This window comes from Quercus lobata, chromosome 7 (assembly GCF_001633185.2).
Source record: "Quercus lobata isolate SW786 chromosome 7, ValleyOak3.0 Primary Assembly, whole genome shotgun sequence".
Taxonomy (NCBI): Eukaryota; Viridiplantae; Streptophyta; class Magnoliopsida; order Fagales; family Fagaceae; genus Quercus; species Quercus lobata.
Genome location: NC_044910.1, coordinates 1,479,214 through 1,503,237, shown reverse-complemented (window position 1 = coordinate 1,503,237; position 24,024 = coordinate 1,479,214). Strand labels below are relative to the sequence as shown.

Sequence of the window (24,024 nt, the reverse complement as noted above, 5' to 3'; positions counted from 1 at the left end):
TTTCTCTCAATTCCCTTTTTCTCTACAAAATTACAGTCCCTATCTCTTATCTCTTCAGATCTGTCATTACTTTTTGCTTTTGTTTTTGTGGATGGGCTGGGTTTTAAGGGATTTGGGTTCTAATGGAGATGAGAGTGTTGTTTGGGCAAAGTCTCATTCATGATGGGTCTTCAAGGATTTCAAGGATTTTGATGTTGCTTTGATTCTCATGACGGAAAAGATTTGGTTTTGGGTGCTCATCATTTTAATCGCAGTTGATGGGTTTTATCAAAATTTGGGTTCTGCAACTTTTTAATCCATATATGTTGTCTTGTACAGCCCCTCTTTTGCTAAGAAATCACTGGGCACACAAGAAAATGACTTGAAGAAAACCAACCAAACATAGAATAGTCTCTAGTGAAAAGATTTGAAGGAAAGCATTTTCTTGATTTTTTTCTCAAGATCAGATCTTCCTTTTTTCCATTCTTCTCCGGAAAGCTATGGTCTTGATGCCTTTGTTGATCAGGTGGTTGTAATGATGTTGGAGAGAGGAAAAAAAAAAGACAAATGGAGAGAAAATCAAAAATTTTTGTGGAAACTGGAAACAGAGGCTGGAGGAAGAAAGAGATATGGTCTTTTTCGCCCTTGGATCTTTTACGTGCCAAGTGTCAGTCATCCGTATAAAAACGGGAGACAACAGGAGATATTAAAACTGGAGAGGAGCCTGTCCCGTTTCTTTACACGTGATGTTTTGTTGGCCCAACTTTAGCCCAAAACACCGATTCCTTCAAGAAGGTCACTCTTTTCCTCTCTCTCCGAAAAAATCGGATCATATATTTGTGAATCATTTTAATTTTTATTTAGTTTTACTAATTCGTTTATTTTCAAATTACTTTTAGTTTGAGCATCGTTGGTTTCAAAAGTCATTTTGGATTATAAGACTCTAATCTGCACCTAAGAATTTGTTAAATTGTTTGTTCGTTTTTCAGATTTCAATTTGCCTCCAATAAGGTTCCCTTTCTTTCTTTCGGCATGTTTTCTTTTTCCTTTTTTCCTTTTTATTGTTGTGTTTGGCCGCAGAGAAAAGCTCAAATATTTTCGGTAGTATAATTTGAGTTTATTTATTTATTTGTAGGTGGTATTGACAACTTTCATTGTGATTTAATGGTTGGGATGGTGCACACGAAAGCTTCTTCGAGAGAAACTTGGCCATTGTTGGTGGCAATGTACGGTTAGTGAGGACAGTTATGACTTGTGAGGTGATTGGAGCAACGGTATTCCATATTACCTTTCTGTCACTCTTAATTTCTTGCTTAAGGTAATAAAAGGTTTCCACCTTCTGTTGGGTTTGAATACAGTGAATACACTATAATCAAAACTCATGATATCAAACACCCATCCTCCTACAACTCAAGAACCATCTATTTCCAACCAGCTGCAAACGTTATCGGAGCTTGGAAAAGAAGTTGAAGTTGCTGCGAGCATGGTACTTTTTAAGATCTGGCCTTTGTCATTTTGAACAGCAATCTGGTCTTTGTCAAGAATAAGGACCTTCCTTCAATTCTTTTTAGATTGCATTGCAACTACAATTTTTTTTTTTTTAAAAAAAAGGCAGGACAAATACATAATCTTCAAATAAATAAATAAATCTAATGTTTTAATCTTAATAAAACAAAAAGAAATTGTTGAGTGTCTCTCTCATGAATCCAAACCTCCAATTTTTTTTTAAGAAATTAGTGACTACACAGAAGCAGGAAAGTTAAAACCAATCTTCTGGGGATTTTTCTTTTATAAAATAAACAGATAAATATACAACTATTTCATCTAGTTATTAATATAAATTAAAGGTTCAGAAACCCCAAAAGCCAAAAAGCTACCTTTTGGGAAAAGCTTTATACCCCAAAACAAAATTTCTTAAATTTTCACAACTGGTCAAAGAAACTATTTTAACAATTTTACTTAAATTAAAGTTTACATTTGTGTGGTTCAGTTAGGTTTAACTGGTAAAGTTTTTGATTGTTGCATAGGAGATTTGGAGTCCAATCCCTATCTACACCAAAAATTGAATGGTGTCTTGGTCTGATAATAAAGAGTTATCATTAGGAGTGGATGCCAAATTTTGAAACTCTCTTAAAAAAAAAAAGTTTACATTCATGTCTTGTATCTAGCCTTTGTCATTTTGAGCAACAACGGACCATCAGGAGGTCACAACCACCACACTCATGGTGGCTCTGACTTCTTTTCCAAACCCCTCACAATGTCTCCGCTAGCTTTTGGCAATATCTCTGGAAGGTTTGGAGGTTGGTGGGTCTTGAGTGGTAGGAGATGGGTTTTTCATCTCTTGGATTTTAATTTTGATATATATATATATATATATATATTAATTGGATATTAATGAGTATGCATGTAAATATCAAGTTTTGCCTCCTGATTAAATTTAAGGCTAAACTACACTTTAGTCCCTTAAATTTACTTTATGAGTGTAGGGACAGGGGCCCAAAATAGTATATTAAGACTTGGGCCTTATCCGAAGACATTGATAGGTCAGAGGAGGAGCAAATAATTGTTAATTGTTCCCAATTAAAGTCTCAAAGGTGGGGAACAAGTGAAAGGTTGTCCTCCTCGGATATGATGAATATAGTTCACAATATGTACTCCATCAATTAGCGTAATCTTCCAAGAAGCTCTAATGATAGAGACATGCCTTATGAAAATACGAGAATGAAGGAAACCTAAAAATATCTAAGGGAAAGCTGTCACTATCACATTAAATGCACTGCAGCTACCTTTCTGGCCGCATTTATGTGGAGAAGACCTCTGAACAGTACTACTTTGGCTACCACAACTCATAGAAAACCAAAGGGGGTGTTTGATGGGACAGATACTCAAGTAAGGGCTCGGATGGTCAATAGGTGTATGGTGAAGATGGTCCAAAGGGGGATATATAAGGGTGAAAGACCTTTCATAGAAGGGGATCGGAAAAATAGAAAGAGAACATTGTAACAATCAAAATTATCCTTATATCCAACTGTGATCGATATATATATATATATATATATATAATTGTGACCTCCTCGGACTGAAAGTCCATTGATATCAGTATCTCTTATTCGTGCTTGATTGTCATTTAATTCAATACTAACTGTTGTTCGACTCATTAGGATCTAGTTCTTTGACCCACTCTTTACAAATTTATTGTATTGGGCTCATTGGGCCGAGATCCCATACATTTTAGGTTTGGGCCACTAATCGAGATCCTACAATGAGCACAATTGATTTTTTAAGTTTTAAATGTGCGCTATCTGTCTCTCAAATTTAAATCCATTGATTTGTCAAAGAAAAGTATGTTAATTTATTTGACAGAAAGCTTATATACAATATATTAAAAGGAGGTATGACTTTCATTATTTCAACGTGGGCTCCTGCTCAATATTTTTAGCATGGGCCACATGCTGATAAGGTTTGTTTAAAGTTTAGACCCGTTAAAATTTAAAACTAATTATTTAATGGGTTCATGTACTTTTTTCTTTTTCTTATATTTCTCTTTTGAATTGTCATATATTTTTTGAATTGTTTCAATAATTTATTCTTTAATTATATATATTTTTTGGCATTTTGGAAGTTTTAACATCTAAATTTGTGTAGTCATACACACACACACACACACATATATATATTATTTATAATTTGTAGGCTCTAAATCTTCTGATTCATTTCAATAGTTATAGTTATGAATTATTCTTTTGAATATATCCCATATTTTTCTTATATTTCTCTATTGTGTAGTTATATATATTTTGTTTTGTTTCAATAATTTTTAAGCAGTGAATTATCTGATTCTTTAATATTTTTTGGTTTTTTAGAAGTTTTAATATCTGAATTTTTGAGTTATTTTTTTGCTGTATCTGAAACTGTCTGAAATTTTTTTTGTAAGCTGTGGGTTCGGGAGGTCTACAATCCGGCCCAAACTCTATCTGGGCCCGGGGCCCGTGCCGAGGAGGTATTTTGCCGAGGACGAATAATCGATAGCCGGGGTGTCAAGGGGAATGGCTGAGAAACTACCCTGTCCTCGGTATTCCAGAACTTCAATAGGAAGACCAACATCTTGGTGGAGGCTATCCCCAAATAGCCCCCTGAAGGGGATGTGTGTGGAATGGGGCCCATAGGGAAGCAGGGTGTAGAATTGGATCAAGGAAAATGCGTCCCCTCCGCATTAAATGCCTCTGCCAACGCCCAGATCCGATTAATGAGAAAAGACGTTTGGACGGTGTAAACTTCAATTTTCGCAACTAGTAGAAAGTAAGAGGGGACGGTTGATGGGATGGATACAGAAATAAGCACCTGCCTGACCAACAAGTGGAGGGTTAGGATCAACCAAGACGGACTATATAATAAAAAGGTAGGTACACCAAGCAAGAGGCTGGGAAAAATGGCCAAAAACCAGAGCCTCCCAGCCCACCTTCAGTAGTAAGACTCCGGGGGTGAAGAAAACTTAACCATGTATGAACACCACGAAAAACCCACCACCTGGTGACCAAGGCTTAGCCTTTCAAACCCACACTCTACAAATGATATTGTTTGGGCCTTTTTACGTGCGAACCTAACGTTACTACGGTTCGTTACGAATCATGTCCTTACATAAGCCATTGCATGTTCAAGCAATGATTTTTTCATCAAGTTGTAACACAAATTGAAGTCATACACTAACAAATTATACAATAGTGTAGTTTCTTAATTAATTTAAGATTTTATAAAATTATTTTAGCGTACCTCACAAATAGGTAGGTTTTAGCATGAGTTAACAACTAGTTATTAATATTAATGTAGCGATAATAATAATATTAAATTTATATAAAAAAAAAATATATATATATATTTATATATTAAATTAAAATAATAAAATTGATTAAAAAAAATTAAAATACTAAATGAAATGAAATACTCAGGTAATAAAACATTGCGATTTGTGATGTGATGTTAGCATATTCCCCTTTTTATTATTATTCGGCTATTCCTACGGAGGACGAGAAAGAGAAGAGGAATCTTTGTTCCTTATGTTTTTTGTGGATAATATCTATTAATCAGAATCAGATGACACCAAAATCGCCGGCGGCTTTCCCTCGTTAAGAATTAGAAGTCTTTTGTTTTACCAAAACCAAATCGGATCAAATTTACTGAAATATGGTACTACTCTATCTATCTATCTATCCATCTATATGGTTTGTTTGCTAAAATATAGTATAAAAAGTGTAGTGTGTAATATTATTGAATTGAATTGAATAGAAATGATTTTATGGGTTAGGCAAGCGTAAGCGGTGATAATAAGAAAGAAAGTGAATTGAAGCTGAAGCTGAAACTGTATTCATACTGGAGGAGCAGTTGTTCGTTCCGCGTTCGTATTGCCCTCAACTTGAAAGGTACTTCTTTCTTATTTCTCTTTATTTATTTATTTATTTATTTATTAATTCTTCAATCTATCTTAATTTTTGATGATGATGATGATGATTAGGGCTGGAATATGAGTACAAAGCAGTTAACTTGGCGAAGGGAGAGCAATTCAGCCCCGGTGAGAATAGAATTAGTATTAGATGACCTTTACTTTACTTTACTTTCTACTATTGTTTTTATTATTAATAATAGTAATAATAATAATAATAATTATGTATGTATGTATGCATGTATGGTGTAACTAAACAGAGTTTACAGAGCTCAATCCTATTGGTTATGTCCCCGTGCTTGTCGATGGGGACTTGGTGCTTTCCGACTCTTTTGCCATCTTACTGGTTCGTATCTCTATCTATCAATTTCTTTTTCTCATTCTACTTTCCCTATTATTATAATTATTTATTATCATCAATTCTTCATAAAGTTTTTAACTAAATAACTAACTAACTAACTTACACAGTATTTAGAAGAAAAGTACCCCCACCACCATCCATTGTTGCCTCAGGATCTTCACAAAAAAGCCATCAATTTCCAGGTATCAACTGCATCTCATACTGCCTATAAACTTAATTACACTCATCTCATTTTTAACCATCTTTTTTCCATTTCTTTCCTTTCTTTTTTGGATTTTACACTTTTCTTAACCATAACTATAATCTACAATTAATTGATGCTCACACCATAAAAAGCTTGAAACAGTTCTTTTTCTTTTTTTTTTCTTTTGTTGATAAATAACGAAAGTTTATTAATCAAAATGCCCATGTACATCAATCTCTTAAATTACAATGATCAAGCATATCTAAAAAATTAGAACATGGAAAAGAATAAAAAACACAACTCCAATCCAGTAAAGAGTGGAGAAGGAAATATTTTAACTCAAGAATAGACCATTCTATTCCCTCAAAGCATCTTGTGCTCTGTTCTCTCCAAACACACCATAAGACACAATGTGGCACAGCCCTCCACAAATCCATCTTGATGTTTACCAAAAAGGACCTTGCAAAGCTGAAAATAGGTCAGTAACACTTTGTGGCATAACCCATAGAAGACCAAACAGAGCCCATACCATAGTCAATGGGATAATGAAGAAGAAGATGATTCACTGATTCCCCACTCCTTTCACACATATAGCACCAATCCAAAACTGTAACTCCCTTGTTCCATAGAATATCAAGAGTCAGAATCTTCCTAATGCAGCAGTCCACGAGAAGAAAGCAACCCTGGGAGGGATCTTTGAGTGCCACACAAGTTTTCCAAGGAAAAAAAGTATCAGGAGTTGAGTAAAGGGAGAAATAGTACTCACGACATGAGGCTGCAAGGAGCTGATGGCATATAATTGCACTTGGAACTACCTCTATCATTTTTTGCCACATTAATAACTTGAAAATTGTTTCTGCTTCAAATTCTATCTTGGTGAAACTTATGCAAATAACCACCTATAATTTACATTGAAGAATGTATATAAAGCCTATTTCACTTGCTAAGCAAACTGGGGTACACATTGAAAAGGATGGCTATGCCACTATGCCAGCTATGGCTATTTTGAAATAAACTAAATTATTTCTTGTGGATTGGTACCTAGGATCAGGATCCTCACCAATTTCTTTGAAAATGAGAGTTTCCATCTCATGTTTAAGATATAGTTTTCATGAATCTAAACATGTATATATATGGTGCAACTTCATTTAAAATTCTATTCCACCAAATAATGAATGATTACTACTTTTAAATGAGGTGGCATCATGTTTACCCTTAGATTTGTTAAATACTAGATCTTCACTTTGAATTGGACACGCTATTTCAAAAGCAAATGAGGAGTATTATTTTCCAAACAACCTTGCAAGCATGCGTACAAGTAATTGTGTCTCACATGGTGAATAACACTAGTATTGTTCTTTTTTACATGTTGGATAATATGTTTGAAAATCCCTCTTTGGCTTTACTTTCTTTTCCAGCCTTGAGGATATGGTATAATGTTTTGAGCTTCCTGATCTAATCAGGCATAATTCTTTCTTGTACCTTATCCATTTTTGCTAATATTCACATATGTTTTTGCAAGTATGTTTCAGATTTAGACACTAATGGGGTTGCTTTTATAACTGGATATGTAGGCTGCCAATATTATTTCCTCAAGCGTACAGCCTCTCCAAAATCTAGCTACACTGGTATATATCTGAGTGAGACTGTTGTGGTTATATACCCCTATGTTGTTATTTTCATGAAATTGTTAGAACTTATGTGATATAAATTTTGTTTTGCTGCTTTTCCTCCTATATACAGAAGTGCATTGAGGAAAAAATTAGTTCTGATCCTGATGTGAAACTTGCTTGGGCTCAACATTATACCAAAAAAGGCTTCGTAGGTAAGATTTGACTAAGCTGCACAGTACTCCCCCCTTCCCTGGCAGGTGGGCCCCAAAGCAGGAAAAAAAAATAAAAATTTAAGATTTGAAAGAATAAGTAGATACCAGATCAGTTCTGGATTGTGCTACACACTATAACATTTAGACATTGTTAGATTAAATGATTAAACTCACAATTTCCTAATAGCTTAAACTTTTGGGACAATTTAAAATTTATTATGGTATTAAAGTAGGAGGAGCTGAGTTCAAACCATGTCTTCAGCTTACCTCCCATTTATAAAATTCCCACATGTTGGACCTTACTTAATAAGGGCAGTTTAGGCCCACGCGTGACGGGAGAGTGTTAGATTAAGATTAAATTCATCATTTTCTAGTAGTTTAAGTTTTTGGGACAATTGGTAATTTATCAAACATAATATCTAGAATTAAAATACAGAAGTTTTTGTGGCCCATGAAAGCAGAAAACTCAAAAATATCTTTCTACCATGCCAGTCTCGCATGTTTGAAGGCTGGTTTAATTTAAAAGCTGATGACAAGACCAATCCCTCCAATCCTGTTACACTTTCTTTTAAATTGAGAAAACGCATTGTAAAGTTGTGATTTACAAATATGTATTTTGTTGGCTTTTATTTCATGCCAAATTTGATTGTAATTTTATTCAATCTTTTGTACCTTGTATCTGTTGTGGGACTTTATTGTAAGGGTTGTGTGATAGTGAGAGAGAGTGTGAAGACTCAAGCTATTGAAGCAAGGAAGGTTTTCGCGGGTATCTCGCGACTAAGCATCCCGCGAAAAGATGCATGTGCCCTGCACATGATTGGAATGCGAAGAGTCTGTACAGATGGAGACAGCTATGTCACGCGAGTATCTCGCGGGTAAGGCCATCCCGCGAGACACGCGCGAGACATTCTGTTCTGCCAGTCTGTACTGCCTGATACACACTTTCTGTACCCTCATTATATATACCCATATTACCCACAAATGTAACTGAGAGTTTCTGAGAGAAAACTCTAGCAAAAACACTTGAGAGTTAGAAATTGTTATACCAACAATTCTCTACACATTTTTTTTTGTGGAATTTCCTTATCTCCTACCTCTCCATTTCCATACCATTGAGAGGTCAATAGCCCAAACACTTACCACACCTTTTGAGAGTGTCCAGTGAGGTTGTTTTGGTGCTGCTAGGAAACATTGAAAGAAGTCAAGGATGGCAGATGCAACATGGAGCTTGTTGCGGGATCCGGAGAGCTAGACAAGACACGGTTTCGAGAAGCCTTGTTGGAGTAAGAGCTTGGAAGGTTTAGGTACAGAGGGTAAATTAGGCTTGGAGGGTCTTTTGCTTACCCATGTATCTCAACTGATTGTCTAGTGGATCGATTACCGCTTGGAGGACGGCGGAGAGGTTTTTCGCCGAGTTCTTCGGTTTTCTCTTCGATAACAGATCTCGGTGTTATCTGTGTTTGCATATCTTTTCCCTACTTTTTTTTCATTTTATTTTACTGCTGTGTTGCTTTAAATATGGATTAGAGTAGCTCTCGTGCTTATATGTTTGTGTTTACACTATTCCGCACTTAGTATTAAGTTAGTGTAAAATCAACCAAGCCATAATTCAAATTGGGGGTCTAAATAAGCTCTTGTGTTTTCACACATTTCGAGTTTTCACGCATATAGAAATTTAGCAAGATGTAAGTGAAGTTTTCTGATAAATAGTATTTTTCAAACATACGTGCACTATAAAGTTACAAGCTAAGAAATTAGTCCTTCCATGAGCTATTTAGGAGATGCAGCTAACTAATGATATTGGATCCTGATTTTAATTATCTGTATCAGTTCCAAATTCCCTCCATGGTCCGTGGTTAACGAGATTAGCAAATAACTTTGGCACATTGTCAATAGACTGGATACTAATTTCTTTTGTAAGTTCAATAGAGCTTACTACAAATGGACAGTCAATTGGAGTAAGGAAGACATGTTAAGTAGACAATTGACTCTTGATCTGGTGGAGGGATTATACATGTTTGTTTGTTTGGACAATCAGATTAGTGTTCATATCTCCCAAAAAAATCATCCAAATAGTTTGGGGGAAAACAAGGGCTTGTATAATTTTATTTTCATGGATTGTCTTGATCTTTTTAACAACTGGGTTCCTCTCCCTGGAAATTCCAGTCACATGTGAACTTTTTGTGCCACTATGGGATGGTTTCTGCTCCTTAATGGCTTTAGGCTTATTTTGATTATTATTTGCATTTGTTTCAGCACTCGAGAGGCTTTTAAAAGACTATGCTGGAAGATTTGCTACTGGAGATGAAGTTTACCTGGTTTGGTTTCCTGCATCATCTGTGTCTGTGCCTGCAAATTTTCATATACAATATGCTGCACTGTGTGCGAACATTTGAAGAGTCAGGGTTTTGGAAGTTTCTACCAATGTTTTACAGTTGTTACAAATGCTTTTCCCTTTTTCTCTATCTACATTGAATGTACAAGGTGCCTAACCACAAACACATAATCATGCACCCTAAATCTGTTGAAACTAAATTTAAAATTGATCACTGCATAGAGAAAGACTAAAAGAATGGCCTTCGCTATGAATTTTCATTTTACTACCAAAATGTTCCAATATTGGTAGGGGCTCCGGCTTTGCTAAGGAAGTTGTCAACCATCCTGAAGTTGGTCTATCTTCTACAACCAAACAAAGATTTTCTTTTGCTAGCTTGTAAATCTATTACAACCTTAAGTAGTGAGACCAACTGAGAGCAGAACACAATATAAAATAGCAGAACCTACTTCTCAATCTTTAAGATTGCAATCTGAAGATGGTTCTTCTCCCAAACCCAAACCATGGATTATGAGACATGAAGGCTCTAAGCACTAAGTTTTTGACTTAAGTATATAAATATACATGATTGTGCTGAAGTCAGTATTTTGATGCAGGGAATGTGATGTGCTTCTGTTTAGGCTAGATTGAATTTGGGAATACATTCTAATCACATGCTATGTCACATGGGACATATGAAATACAGCCCTGAAGCTTAGCTGGCCATGTGCCATGTCACTCGCTCGTGCCATGTCACTCGCTCGTGCCATGTCACTCGCTCGTGCCATGTCACCATACCATGTCAACATCTTCCATGTATTAAATTAGACTCTTGCATCAGTCTTATACTCTACACGTATTAGTTTCACAGTGCATGACATGCTAGAATTTCACTTCCTAAAATACTACATAACAGCAGCTTGTATGGATTTAGTTTATGAGTTAAGGTGTTTCTCTTAACATAATGTAATGCATTGCAATTTTTTGCAGGCAGATTTGTTTCTAGCTCCTCAGATTCATGCAGCAATTAAAAGGTTCAATGTTGACATGGTAGTGCTCATTCTATAATTAATGTGCCAGTTACATTTGATTTGTAGAAAACATATATAATTTATATTAATGGGAAAAACGTTGCAGTCTTGAGTCTTGTAACAATTATTTTTCCTTCAGAAAAACCACTAACAAAAGATAAAGGTTACGGGTAGATTTTCAATGTTCTCATTACATATATTAACTTTATCTTCAAACTGCTTTAATGCCAAATTGTTCTTTGACCTCGGCCATCAAGAGTTTGTGGAATTACAGTAGTTAAAAAAAATTTATGACCTTGTATAGTCTTCTTCTGTCAGTGAAAATCTTGCTTCTGGTCTGAGATGTATGAATTTCTGCATCCTCAAGCTAGAATGGTTGCTATGGATATTTTTGGATTTATTAGTTATGCATTGGTTGCCCCATTTGTTGCTTCTTTTACCTTGTTTAATGATTATACAGCTACAAACTCTCTCTCTCTCTCTCCCTCTCTCTCACACACACACACACACACACACACATGCAGAGAAATATGCATGATAACACCTATATTTAGTAATCTTGAAATTTAGGGCCTACTTTAAAATTCATTTCTGTATCTGCTGACAGGTTTCTCCTTTTTTTTTTTTTTTTTTGAAGACTCAATTCCCTCTCTTATCCAGATTGAATGAGGCATACAATGAGATACCGGCTTTCCAAGATGCTATGCCAGAAAAGCAGCCAGATTCTCCTCTGGCAAGTGCTAGTTAAACCAATGGGTTGAAAAGGTACGTAGAAACATCGTAGAAATCAGAAATTATTAGACATTTCTTATTGATTAGGTGTGTCTAGAATGTTTGTTATATATATAGACACACACATGCACATGTGGCCGATCCTAACTAATCTGTTCAAGATTTATTTCAACCCTTAATTTGGGATTAAGGTTTTGATGTTATTGTAGTATATATGAGTTAGGTTCAGCATTGGGTGATCTGACCTCCACGACCATCGAGCTTGCTAAATATCAAAATTAAGAACTATCTCATCTAAAAAATGGTCAAAATTATGGTAAAAAATGTTTGATAAGCATATGGAGGACATGTAATCCAATGTTAGACTTGAGAAAACATTAATTAACCTAATTGAAAGTTTTGAAGTGATGTAATATCGCAAAAAGAGACACCAACACCATTTGTAACTCGAACCACAACAATACCGCACACATCCTAGAACAAAGGGCTATATATATACACATATATGAATTTTATTGAAATTGTTTTAAGATTACACTTCCAATCTCAAAATTACAGCATAAAGTGCCACTGCTAGATGATCAAGCTTCGAGATAGAGCTTTTCAAGGCATATTTGTATAAAGATAAAGGTGCTGTGATGAAGGTTGTCACCTCATGGAACGTAGTGGAATAATGTGAATAGTAATAGATGGTGAGCTGATACATACAATAAATGGTTTGGTTACCTGTTTGAAGTTCCTTAAGTTCAGTTTGCTTTTGTATCCTCTAAAATTATAGTTTTGTTTACCTGTGTGTTTTCTTCCTATTGTATACCAATAAAATATCATATTTCTAGCAGAAAAAATGTGTTTGGACTTCCTTAGAAACTCTTTTACAGTTTATTAAAAATCTGCAGTAACAAGTTTAGATGTTGACCCTGTCCTTCGAAAGGATGAGACGTACCAGTTGGCTAGAAAGACCAGTAAATTAAGAAAGACTGTGGAGCTTTTATTTCAATTTTTTATAAATAGTTTGTGAGAGGCTTATTTAACTATCCACAATTGGGAAGGAAATTATCAACTTGCATTTGAGAAACGATGGTTAGAGAGTAGTGAGCTGAAGTGCCTCATTCATTCAATTTGTATCATGCGAGTCTTTCTCTCCAGGAGATGGTTAAAAACTCAAAGCTTGCATAAACTTTTTTTTTTTTTTGGGGGGGGGGGGGGGGTGTTTCTGAAAAAGGATCTATATTAAAATGAAAAAGAGAATTATGAAACAGAAACTTGAGTTTACAGAAAACTGGATACAAGTTACAACATTAAGAAGCGAGGTGGTAAAACCCAATTAAAGTACAGGATCATGTACATTGCTTGTGCATGACCAATGGCATGGCTTTCTAATGCCATGCAGGTGCTTACACATGGCAGGCTGGTGGTTGCACTTAGGCATAGTATGGCAAGCTGCCATGGCTGCTACTTCAATGTTGACAACTTTGAGGGAAGATAGTGCCTATCAACAATTAAACATGCATCAGAAATTGTTCAAATAGTAAGCAATTTCAGCGTGCTTGAAAGCAGTGATACATAATAAGCGAACCAACATAGCAGGTTAATTGGCTTTTTGCATATTTTTTGGTCATCCAAGCTAATGCTAGGCTTGACTTTGGTCAGCATTTTTTCTTCCTCTTTTTTGTACTACTTGTGCTTCCCATATTACTGGCAGTGATTAGTTTATAATCAGAGCATGGCATTTCGCTTAGCTTCCCAAATGTCTTTTCGTAGAAGTGCCAGAGTTCTGACCTAATCAAAGGAGATATTAAGTAGCAAAATTAGTTGACGAGAATTACAAAAATGTTAAAAGAAAAATATGAAAAAGATAGTATTTGATACGGAATTATATTATTTGTATAGAAAAATTTTTAGGTACTTCTGGAGCACGGAGAAATAATGCTCCCTCCTCTCACATTCATGATAGACTCCACCATGAATTTAATGAGTGGACTCCACTATGAATGTGAGAGCAGAGAGTATCATTCTCTGTACTCGGAGAATACCTAAGAATTATTCATTTGTATGATATATATACACACCAGTATGCCAAGAACTGAAATGGTGCATACTTCCCATATACACGTTCAATATCTCTCTGTACCGTTTGAACGGTGGAATTTCTCACATGGACCTGCATTAAGAAAACGTCAATCATATTCATATGTTTAGATTTTCAACGGTAGTAATGACAAAAGTATGCGGAAGAACCAAATGGGTACCTTTCTTAGTGCCGAATAGTTTCAGAATCTGTTGGAATGACATGGTAATATCCCATGCACATAAGCACATTGGCACATGTAAAAGTACCAAATCCATCAATTTCTTTCAACTGTTTAGCCAACTTGTCGTAGTTGCTGGATTTGGCAAAGCTTGCTCCTTTACTGGCCTCCTCAAGTTGTGTTAGTTGAATCCTGCCTTCAACAATATCCCGGGCAAGTTTCAAAATGTGACTTGCTCTATACCCAAGATTGCATCTTGAAGCCAGAAAGCCTTTATCAAGGTTTGCTAATTTTGTTGGGCTAGGAAAATTTCCAATGGTATCACAATCAGAAGCAATGTTGTGTGGTTCATCCGCAGCCTGACAAGTTTTGCAGTTTAGACATGAATAATCATCATCATCATCGCATACAATATCAGCTGGAACACAGTTTGCTTTGATAGACCTAGAATTTGTAAAATTCGTTGAAACCTTGGACTCTTGTGGTATGGGTGTGTTGGGAATGAAGTGGTCCTTATCGGGTTTTGGGGTATTAAAGTTGGTACTTGCAGCAGCAGCTGCAGAATCAGACACAAATAAGAGACTGGATGATTTGAGGCTGCAGTTCCAACTGAAGCTCACAAAGTGCTCTAGCCATGCTTAAAGTCCTGGACCACCTATTGAAGTCTTATTAGTGTTAGCTTAGCTAATCTAGTGGTCTTGTTACCAAAAGGAAAAAAGACTAGTGATTTTGAAGTTTTTACTCTTTTTGTCAAAAGAGTCATATTTATGGTCCAAGTTATATCAGAGTAGTAGTAAAGTGTGAGATATGAGTTAGTACTACTACTTATTAGTACTTACATAGTAAAGGTCATTAATCGACACGAATGGGAAGGCATAATGTCAAACAGTTGGCAGGTATGGGAAATGAAAGCATACATTTATCTATAGCAAAATGGAAGTAGTAAAAAAAGAGAGAGAGAGAGAGACTGACTGGCAGTTGCAGAGGAGCATGCACTTGACCATGTCTTCAAACAAGGTAGGAGACCTAAACACCCTGCCCACAAAGCTGCTCTCCTTCTTCTTCTTCTTCTCATTGTTGTACATATTTTGGAACTCTCTCACAGCTCTCTCCTCATCTTCAGACAAACGCAGCATTCGTGGCACCTGAGCCAGCACTGATTCTCGATGTTGTCGGGAGAGTTATGGCAGTAAACGCGGACATGGAGTGAGTGAGGGGCCCATTGGTGTTGAGAAATACGGACCATCACTGATTCTGAATCTGAATCTCCAAGATGGAGTGGACGGAGAAGTGCCTTGGAAACGGGGTCCCACTGATTAGGTGTGTGATACCCCAATTTGATTGATTGTATGATGTGTGTGGGTGTGTGATGAGTCCCATATCAGGTATTTACTGGGTAGATCTGGGCTTTATTAACAACTGCAAGGAGCCTCAACTGTGACTAGTCCTTTTGAGGTATAGCGCAAATGTGGTTAGCGCTTTTCCTTGAGTCGTTACATAGGATATCAGAGCCGGCCCAGTAATCCTGTGTGGGTTCAGAGATACTACCCCACAAAATGGGCCCTAACGAGGACGTTAGGGATTTAAGTGGGGGAGATTGTGATACCCCAATTTGATTGATTGTATAATGTGTGTGGGTGTGTGATGAGTTCCACATCGGGTATTTACTAGGTAGATCTGGGCTTTATTAACAACTGCAAGGAGCCTCAATTGTGACTAGCCCTTTTGAGGTATAGCGCAGATGTGGCTAGCGCTTTTCCTTGGGTCGTTACAAGGTGGCATCATGAACAGTCCATGGCTACACACTGCTTTCTCCAGTTCAAAACTCTCCTCCTCCGCTGCCCCCAGTGGCAACTCTAACACCACCACCCCACCACTACTCATCTTTTTTAGTTTTACCAAACCAAGCAACCAAATGTCTTTCTTTAAAATATATACATACATATATATATATATATATATATATATATTTATGTTACTCCTATGGTGGGGAGACTCTTCTATACTATTATTTAAAGAGCTTTTTTTGTTTGGATTCCTCATTTTTTAGTGTAACTCTAACTTCTACTAAAACATTGCCTAAAAAATAGGACCACTTTTCTGTTAATTTTCAAATTACATTATCCACTTATAAATTAGATTTTTAAAATAAAAATTATATATATAAAATAAAATAACACAATTTTTTTTTTCTACAAAATAGGACTACTAAAAAAAAAGCCTCATAAATAGGACCATTAAAAAAAAAAAAAAAAGCCTCATCACACACGCGCGAAGCGCGTGTGATGAGACTAGTATTTATATATATATATATATATATGTGTGTGTGTGTGTGTGTGTGTGTGTGTGTGTGTGTTGCACAGACAAGACATGTACAACTACATTTAAGACCCATGCCATAAAAGTGCAATGCATAGTAAGCAGTAGGAAAATTTTAAGTAGTCTCAGATGGAAAAATTGTGCTCCATTCTCTTACATTTAAGGTGAATTTTACCATGAATTTAATGAATGGACCCCATAATGAATGTGAGAGGAAGACCATCATTTTTCATGTTTTGAGAATACTTAAGAATTACTTGTAAGTAGTAACATACATTTTGGGTGGGTGGGTGGGTGGATTAGTTGATCGGAAAGGTCTCTTGATTAATTGAACGAGGAGGGATGATAGTTATACTATGATATAAAGAGTTTTTTTTAGAAGGTTTTAACATATAGCGTTTGCTCATGATAATAGCTTTTTATTATCAAACAAAAACATCAATCAATGATATAAAAATTGAAATTGTGTTTTTAGATGGAATGTGTATGCATAACTTATTAACATATGCAACTATAATAATAGGGTACATAAAATCTTTCGCAGAGATGATTGATTTTTGAACAACATTTATCAATGATACTACATTTAAGTGTCTGTTTAGAATCTGCTTATTTTACTGAAACTAAAAACTTTTTACTAAATATACTGTAGATAAAAGTAAAAGTTAGCTGAAATAGTATAGTGGGACCCATGAATAATACCAAAAAGTGCAATGAGACCTATGAATAGTAGCAAAAATAAGTTGAATAGTAAAATAAGTTGGCAAAAATAATCCATGCCACACACACACTTATACTTATTTTATTTTATATGATCAATTCCAACATTACAATACATGTCAATAATTATGAATGAATATACTGTAGATAAAGGTAAAAGTTAGCGGAATTAGTACAGTGGAACCCATAAATAGTACCAAAAAATGTAGTGAGATCCATGAATAGTAGCAAAAATAAACTGAATAGTAAAATAAGTTGGCATTAGCTTAAAAGGCCGGTTTTTTTTTTTTTTTTTTCTTTTTACTATTTAGCTTATTTTTGCTACTATTCATTGGTCTTATTATACTATTTCAACCACCTTTTAGCTTTATTTACAGTACTTTTAGTAAAAAAATTTCAATTTCAGCAAAATAAGTTGTTCCCAAATGGACCCTTACTCTTTTTTTATTTATTTATTTTTTATTTTTATGATCAATTCCAACATTACATTACATGTCAATAATTATGAAAAATGAGTCACAACCCTGCACATCGCGCGGGAATATTTGATTATTTTAAAATGAAATGTAATATATAATTTATTTAAAAAAAATTCATAAAATTATATATTAGGATTAATAATCTATAACAAAGCGTTTTCTCATAAGAGAATTTCATTTTCTTTTTTATATAACTGTTTACCACACAAACAAAGGGCAAGCTTTTTTTTTTTAAGTAATGAATTTTGTGTTTCCTATAAATAAAAAATTATATATATATATATATATTACTTTATATTATTGTAAGGACTAAATTTGAATTCATAGCCTACTACTTGGATGGACTAAGGCCCAAAAAGCCCAAAATAATGAATTTGTAGAGTATGAGTTGGAAAACTGGGTTGTAGTGGATTAAACAAACACTAAAGGGGATTCAAATGACAAGAGAATGAAATGAAATGGGGGTGTATTAGGGAAAAATCGTTCTCAGCAAAGTTTGAAGATGTCAGTTCTTATATAATTTTTCTCAAGTCTAATTACAAGTATGATTTCTGAATGCTACAATGTTTTTCTCCTTTTTTCTTGATCCTCTATCTTGTTCTTTCCCTCTCCTTTTATATTCCCTTTCTTTTCATCTCCACCTTCCACGTGCATGCTAGACGGTCGTTGTGGATACTTGTCCCATCAACACTTCCTATAAGTCCTTATGTAGTAGCTGTAAGGCTGGAGTCTACTGTTTAGGCATCACCTCCACATTAATGCGGCTAGAGAGTTAGCTACAGTACTTTTAATGCGGAGGCAGCAGCTTTCTCCTTAGATACTTTAGATCTTTCCCTTGCTTGATGCTTCTACAATGCTTATCAACACCAATGAGATTTTTTGGTGAGGTCACTCTGAGCAATAGACAACTTCTTCGAACCTCGGCATTGGTCAGCCGAGGGTGCCTTTATCCTCGGCCCCTTCTTTTGGGTCCCTATGAGCAAAACTACCCTCTATTTGCTAACTCGGCCTTCTCTAACAAAGATGTTTCTTCTTCGGGCAACCTTTCGTCCTTGGATTGGGCCCCAGGCTCGAAATATAAACCAATGACGGACTCCTGGGCCCAATATCCTTACAATAGCCTTTCGAGATTCTTCTTTCTAGATCCTCGAGAAGAAAGGAGAATGTCGACGTCACCGCGCCTGCCCTGTGTTCATTTCATCTCATTTCTGCTCATAAAAACGCCTTTTTAATTGCCCAAGACATGCTCCTGTCACTTAGGCTTACGAGGCGCGCTCCTCATTAAATTTTTATGGCCTTATGTCCCCCACGACATGCTCCTAAGAAAGCTAAGGCTTTAGCCGAGAAGGTCAAGGATGAGGTAGAGAAGGCCAGGGATGAAGTGGAGTAGCACGGGTACGAAGTTGGGGTGGCCGAGACCGAGGACGCCTTTAAGGCCAAGGTCCCTGTAGTATGTAGAACTTACTGTGCCTTGACATGGGATGAGGCCCTTAACCAGGCCAGGGTTGAGGCCTCTTCCATGCTCAGGAAAGCAGAAAGTGTCTACTACCCCCCCCCCCCGTTATACGGTCTTCAAGCTCTGCAGACTCCAAAGCCGACCCAGTGTCCTCAGAGGTAGGTGAAATTCAAGGCAGCCCACCTGAAGCTCCTCCTGCAGCCAACACTTCTCTAGAGGGGGCAAAGCAAGCTGAGGGTTCCACAGAGCCAAGAGAGGTCATTGAGGAAGTAGCCCAGGGCTTTGACCTACCCCCAATGGCTCCAAAGGGTCTCTCCGGGGACAAAGAAACCTCTTAGAATATGGAGCTGGTGTTGGCAACCCTCTCCATACCCCCAAAAGAGGATCCTAAAGACGCCAAAGTGCCTTACTTGAGTAACAGAGTAGTTTTTTCAAGTGGGGTCCCAGTTGCCATTATTGGAAAAGGCTAAGTTGGTGAAGTTTTTGGAAGTCAACATTGATACATTTGCTTGAGCACTTATGATGTACTAGGGATTGATCCTGGGTTTATATGTCATCAATTGAACGTGAATCTCAAGGCTACACCATGTAAGCAACCTCCTCGGCGCTTATCCAAAGAGCATGCCGAGGCAGTAAAGGTAGAAGTAAACAAATTAAAACAAGCTGGAACAATTAAGGAGATCTTTTACCCCGAGCGGTTAGCTAACACTGTGGTAGTAAAGAAGAAGAGTGGGAAGTGGAGTGTGTGTGTATGTGTGGATTTCACTGATTTGGATAAGGTTTGCCCGAAGGACCCTTTTCCCATACCTCAGATTGATTAATTGGTGAATGCAATAGTGGGGCATCCTTAGATGAGTTTCTTGGATGCCTTTTAAGGGTATCATCAGATACCTCTATCATTGTCTGACCAAGAGAAGATAACTTTTTGTGCTCCTAATGGGAATTACCACTATCGTGTAATGCCCTTTGGCCTTAAAAATGCGGGATCCACGTATTAAAGAATAGTGACGTGGATGTTTGAGTCACAGATTGGGAGGAACATAGAGGCCTACATTGATGACATGGTGATAAAGAGTAGGCAGGTAGAAGAGCACTTGGTAGATTTAGGGGAGGTATTCTCGGTGTTGAGAGAACATAAGCTATGCCTGAACGCGTCTAAATGTTCTTTTAGGGTTAGCTCGGGAAAGTTTCTAGGCTACATGATAATGCACTGAGGAATTGAGATCAACCCCAATCAGATTAAGGCCATTAACATCTTACATCCTCCTCGGAATCCCAAAGAAGTGCGGAAATTGACTAGGATGGCAGCGGCTTTGAATAGGTTCATTTCTCAGTCAGCAGACATGTGTTATCCATATTTCCACTTTCTTCATAAGTGGAAGGACTTTCATTAGACCGAGGAGTGTGTAGTGGCCTTTAAGGAGCTTAAGCGATATTTGTCAAGCCCCCCAATCCTCTCTAGGCCTGAGAAGGAGGAAGTGTTGTATGCGTACTTAGTAGTTACAAATTATGCTGTCAGTCTGGTCTTAGTCAAAAATGAGGATGGGGTCCAAAGTCCGGTCTACTATGTTAGTAAGTCCTTACAAGAGGCTGAGACACGTTAATTACCCTTGAAGAAGGCAGTATTGGCCATTGTGCATGTCACTAGGAAGCTTTCTCATTATTTTCAGGCTTACACTGTGGTGGTGCTTACCCAGCTCCCTTTGCAAGCTCTTCTACGAAAATCAGATTATACAGGTAGAATTGCTAAATGGGGAACCAAGCTGGGTGCCTATGATATCAAATACATGCCTCGGACTGCAATAAAAGGGCAAGTCCTAGCAGACTTTATGGAGGAATTCACCGAGGGTACAGTAAGTGAGGAAGAGAAAGAATTGGGTGTTATGACCACCTCGGCCATGGTTATTCCCCCTTGGGAAGTTTACATTGATGGTGCAGCTAACCGAAAAAGAGCAAGGATAGGGATTGTGTTAATCACTCCCGAGAAGCTGGTAATGGAGAAGTCATTGTGATTGAGTTTCCTAGTTATTAACAACGAGGCTGAGTATGAATATCTGCTAGCTGGAGTGGCTATGGTTAGTAAGCTAGGAGGAGAAGTGGTAGAGTTCTATTCTGATTCTCAGTTAGTGGTAGGCCAGGTCAATGGGGAGTTTGAGGCTCGAGATGAGAGGATGCAAGGATATCTTGCTAAAGTAAAGCAGGCTCGGGCACCGTTTAGGAGCTTTCTTTTAAAGCAAATCCCTAGAGGACAGAACTCTCATGTAGACTTTTTGGCGATGTTGGCAACTTCTCTGGGATCAAATATTCCACAGGTTGTTATTGTTGAAGACATGGTTAATTCTAGTCTTACAAGGAAGCCTTGGGTCGAGGAACATAGCATTCAAGTTGGGCCAAGCTGGATGGACCCCATAGTAACATTTTTGAAGCAAGGTTTGCTGCCCAAGGACAAGGGGGAGGCAGAGAAAGTGCGAAGGAGGGCTCCTCATTATTGTTTGTCAAGGGAACAAAAGTTGTATAAGCGATCTTACACTGGGCCGTACTTATTATATGTGCATCTTGAGGCAATAGAACCTTTGTTGAAAGAGTTGCATGAAGGGATGTGTGGGAGTCATACAAGAGGAATGTCTTTGGCCTATAGAGCCCTCACTCAAGGGTATTGGTGACCGAGCATGCAGAAAGCTTCTTAGGATTATGTGAGGAAGTGTGACCAATGTCAGAGATATGCCCCAAACATTCATCAACTAGGGGGAGTCCTGAATCCACTTTCCAGTCTTTGGCCATTTGCTTAGTGGGGCATGGATATAGTAAGACCCTTTCCTCGAGCCATTGGGAACCGAAGGTGGCTCATCGTCGGGACAGATTATTTTACCAAGTGGGTAGAAGCAGAACCACTTGTTAACATTAAGGACATAGATGCTAGGAGGTTCATTTGGAGGAATATCATCACTAGGTTTGGTGTCCCACACACATTGGTCTCAAATAATAGTCTTCAGTTTGATAGTAAAGCCTTCTGAAGATATTTTGGGGAGTTGGGGATTAGAAACAGGTATTCTACACCTGCTTATCCTCAGGGAAATTGCCAAGCTGAGGCTACCAATAAAGTTATAGTGTCTGGCTTGAAGAAGAGGCTAGATGATGCAAAAGGGAAATGGGTGGATGAATTTCCCCATGTTTTGTGGACCTATCGTACTACACCTCAAAGATCAACTAGAGAAACTCCTTTCTCAATGACCTATGGGGTAGAAGTGGTAATCCCTCTTGAGTCAGAGTTCTCGACCCTAAGAACTGATCAGTTCAGTGTTGAGGAAAATAACCGTCTACTTTCAGACAACTTGGATATGGTTGAGGAAAGGAGAAAGGTAGCTGTAGTAAAAATGGCACATTACCAACAAAGACTTAAGCAAGGGTATGATAAGGGAGTGAGATTAAGGCCTTTAGCCCTAGGAGATTTGGTTTTGAGAAAGGTGAAGGGAACATTGAAGAACCCCGCCTGGGGATAATTGGTGCTTAATTGGGAGGGGTTGTGCAGGATAACTTCAGTGGCTGGCATTGGGACTTATTACCTAGAAGACTTGGATGAAAATGTAATCCCATGTCCATGGAATGTAAATGATTTGCGGCGTCATTATTATTAATGCTATGAACTTTTTGTTAATCATATTTGGTTTATTTGTATTTCATTATGGATGCATTTGGTGAAGTAATCGCTGTGCATGGAAAAATTCTAAGTGTTAAACAGAACCTCAGCTTTGTTCAACTCCTTGAGTCACAAGCCTTGGGTAAATTAACCTTGCATGGAAAAACTCTAAGTGTTAAATAGAACCTCGGCCTTGTTTGACTTCTTGGGTCACAAGCATTGGGTAAATTAACTTTGCATGGAAAAATTCTAAGTGTTAAACAGAACCTCAACCTTGTTTAACTCCTCAGGACACAAGCCTTGGGTAAATTAACCTTGAATGGAAAAATTCTAAGTGTTAAACAGAGCCTTGGCCTTGTTTGACTCCTCGGGTCACAAGCATTGGGTAAATTAACTTTGCATGGAAAAATTCTAAGTGTTAAATAGGACCTCGGCTTTGTTCGACTCCTCCGGTCACAAGCCTTGAGTAAATTAACAGTTATAGAGAAAGCTTCTCAGTGTTGACCAGTATCTATGTTGAATGTGGACCCTCAGGTCACACAGGAAGTTGCCTAAGTAAGAAGTAAAGTTAAGAAGCTTGAGCGCTTCCTCGAATTCTAGAATCAGTGCCAATGGGTTTGTTTCGAGATTCCAAGTCCAACCTAAGGTAAGTGTTGATTGATATTTCTCTTAAGTTCTATGGGTTATTCTAGTAATTGTTTTATAAGTCGTTTCAGATTGAATAGAGGGAGAGGAGGTGTTTCTTAAGTAAATTACAAGTTAGTGTGTTATAACTGTTTCCAGGAAAAGAAAATAACATGAAATGTAAACTGACAAGTACAAATTAAACAGATGAAAAAGAATAAAATAAGATTTGACTTTTTTCATTAAAGTTGGGGAATTGGATTACAGCAGAAGGAAAGGGGGCACAAACTAAGCCTAAGCCTAATTACACAGTTAAGTAGTAACTTCTAAGCTAAAGCTAGGCTATGTTGATGCTTATTTTTCCTTCCCTCCTTTCTTTTCTAGCTCTTTTTCTTTCTTTTTCCTTTTCAGCTGAGTGACTTCAGTTGCCTCCTCTACCTCCATGTCCACAACCTTTGTTGGAGTTGGCTGCTCTTTCCCTTTTTCTTTGGCTGGAGTGGTAGATGGGGTGGCGGCAGGCTGGGCTGAGGAAAAGTGGGGGCTATGCTGGGGTCAGTTGAAGGCTGAGAAGGACTAGGGGCCAGGCGCAGGGCTAGAGGGTACTATACCCTATCAGGAGCCCTAAGCTCCGATTCAACATTTACCCCTTTATGGTTAATGCCACTTGCTCAAAATAC

General features: G+C 37.3%; 1 protein-coding gene across 2 annotated transcripts in view; it reads left to right on the top strand.

The window, feature by feature from the left end:
- Positions 1-12,730, top strand: part of LOC115954326 (glutathione S-transferase zeta class-like) — a 35,607-nt gene extending 22,877 nt beyond the window's left edge. The window contains exons 1-11 of one of the 2 annotated variants that reach the window (XM_031072253.1): positions 4,963-5,163; positions 5,282-5,396; positions 5,489-5,545; positions 5,677-5,762; positions 5,885-5,959; positions 7,536-7,589; positions 7,705-7,786; positions 10,043-10,104; positions 11,091-11,150; positions 11,769-11,896; positions 12,422-12,730. In XM_031072253.1, coding sequence (XP_030928113.1) covers positions 5,161-5,163; positions 5,282-5,396; positions 5,489-5,545; positions 5,677-5,762; positions 5,885-5,959; positions 7,536-7,589; positions 7,705-7,786; positions 10,043-10,104; positions 11,091-11,150; positions 11,769-11,879 — 705 coding nt within the window. In that variant the 5' untranslated portion in view covers positions 4,963-5,160 and the 3' untranslated portion in view covers positions 11,880-11,896; positions 12,422-12,730. Of the gene's footprint in view, positions 1-4,962; positions 5,164-5,281; positions 5,397-5,488; positions 5,546-5,676; positions 5,763-5,884; positions 5,960-7,535; positions 7,590-7,704; positions 7,787-10,042; positions 10,105-11,090; positions 11,151-11,768; positions 11,897-12,421 lie in introns of those variants that run through there. The other variant, XM_031072254.1, reaches the window with a different exon arrangement.
- Positions 12,731-24,024: the final 11,294 nt, after the last annotated feature.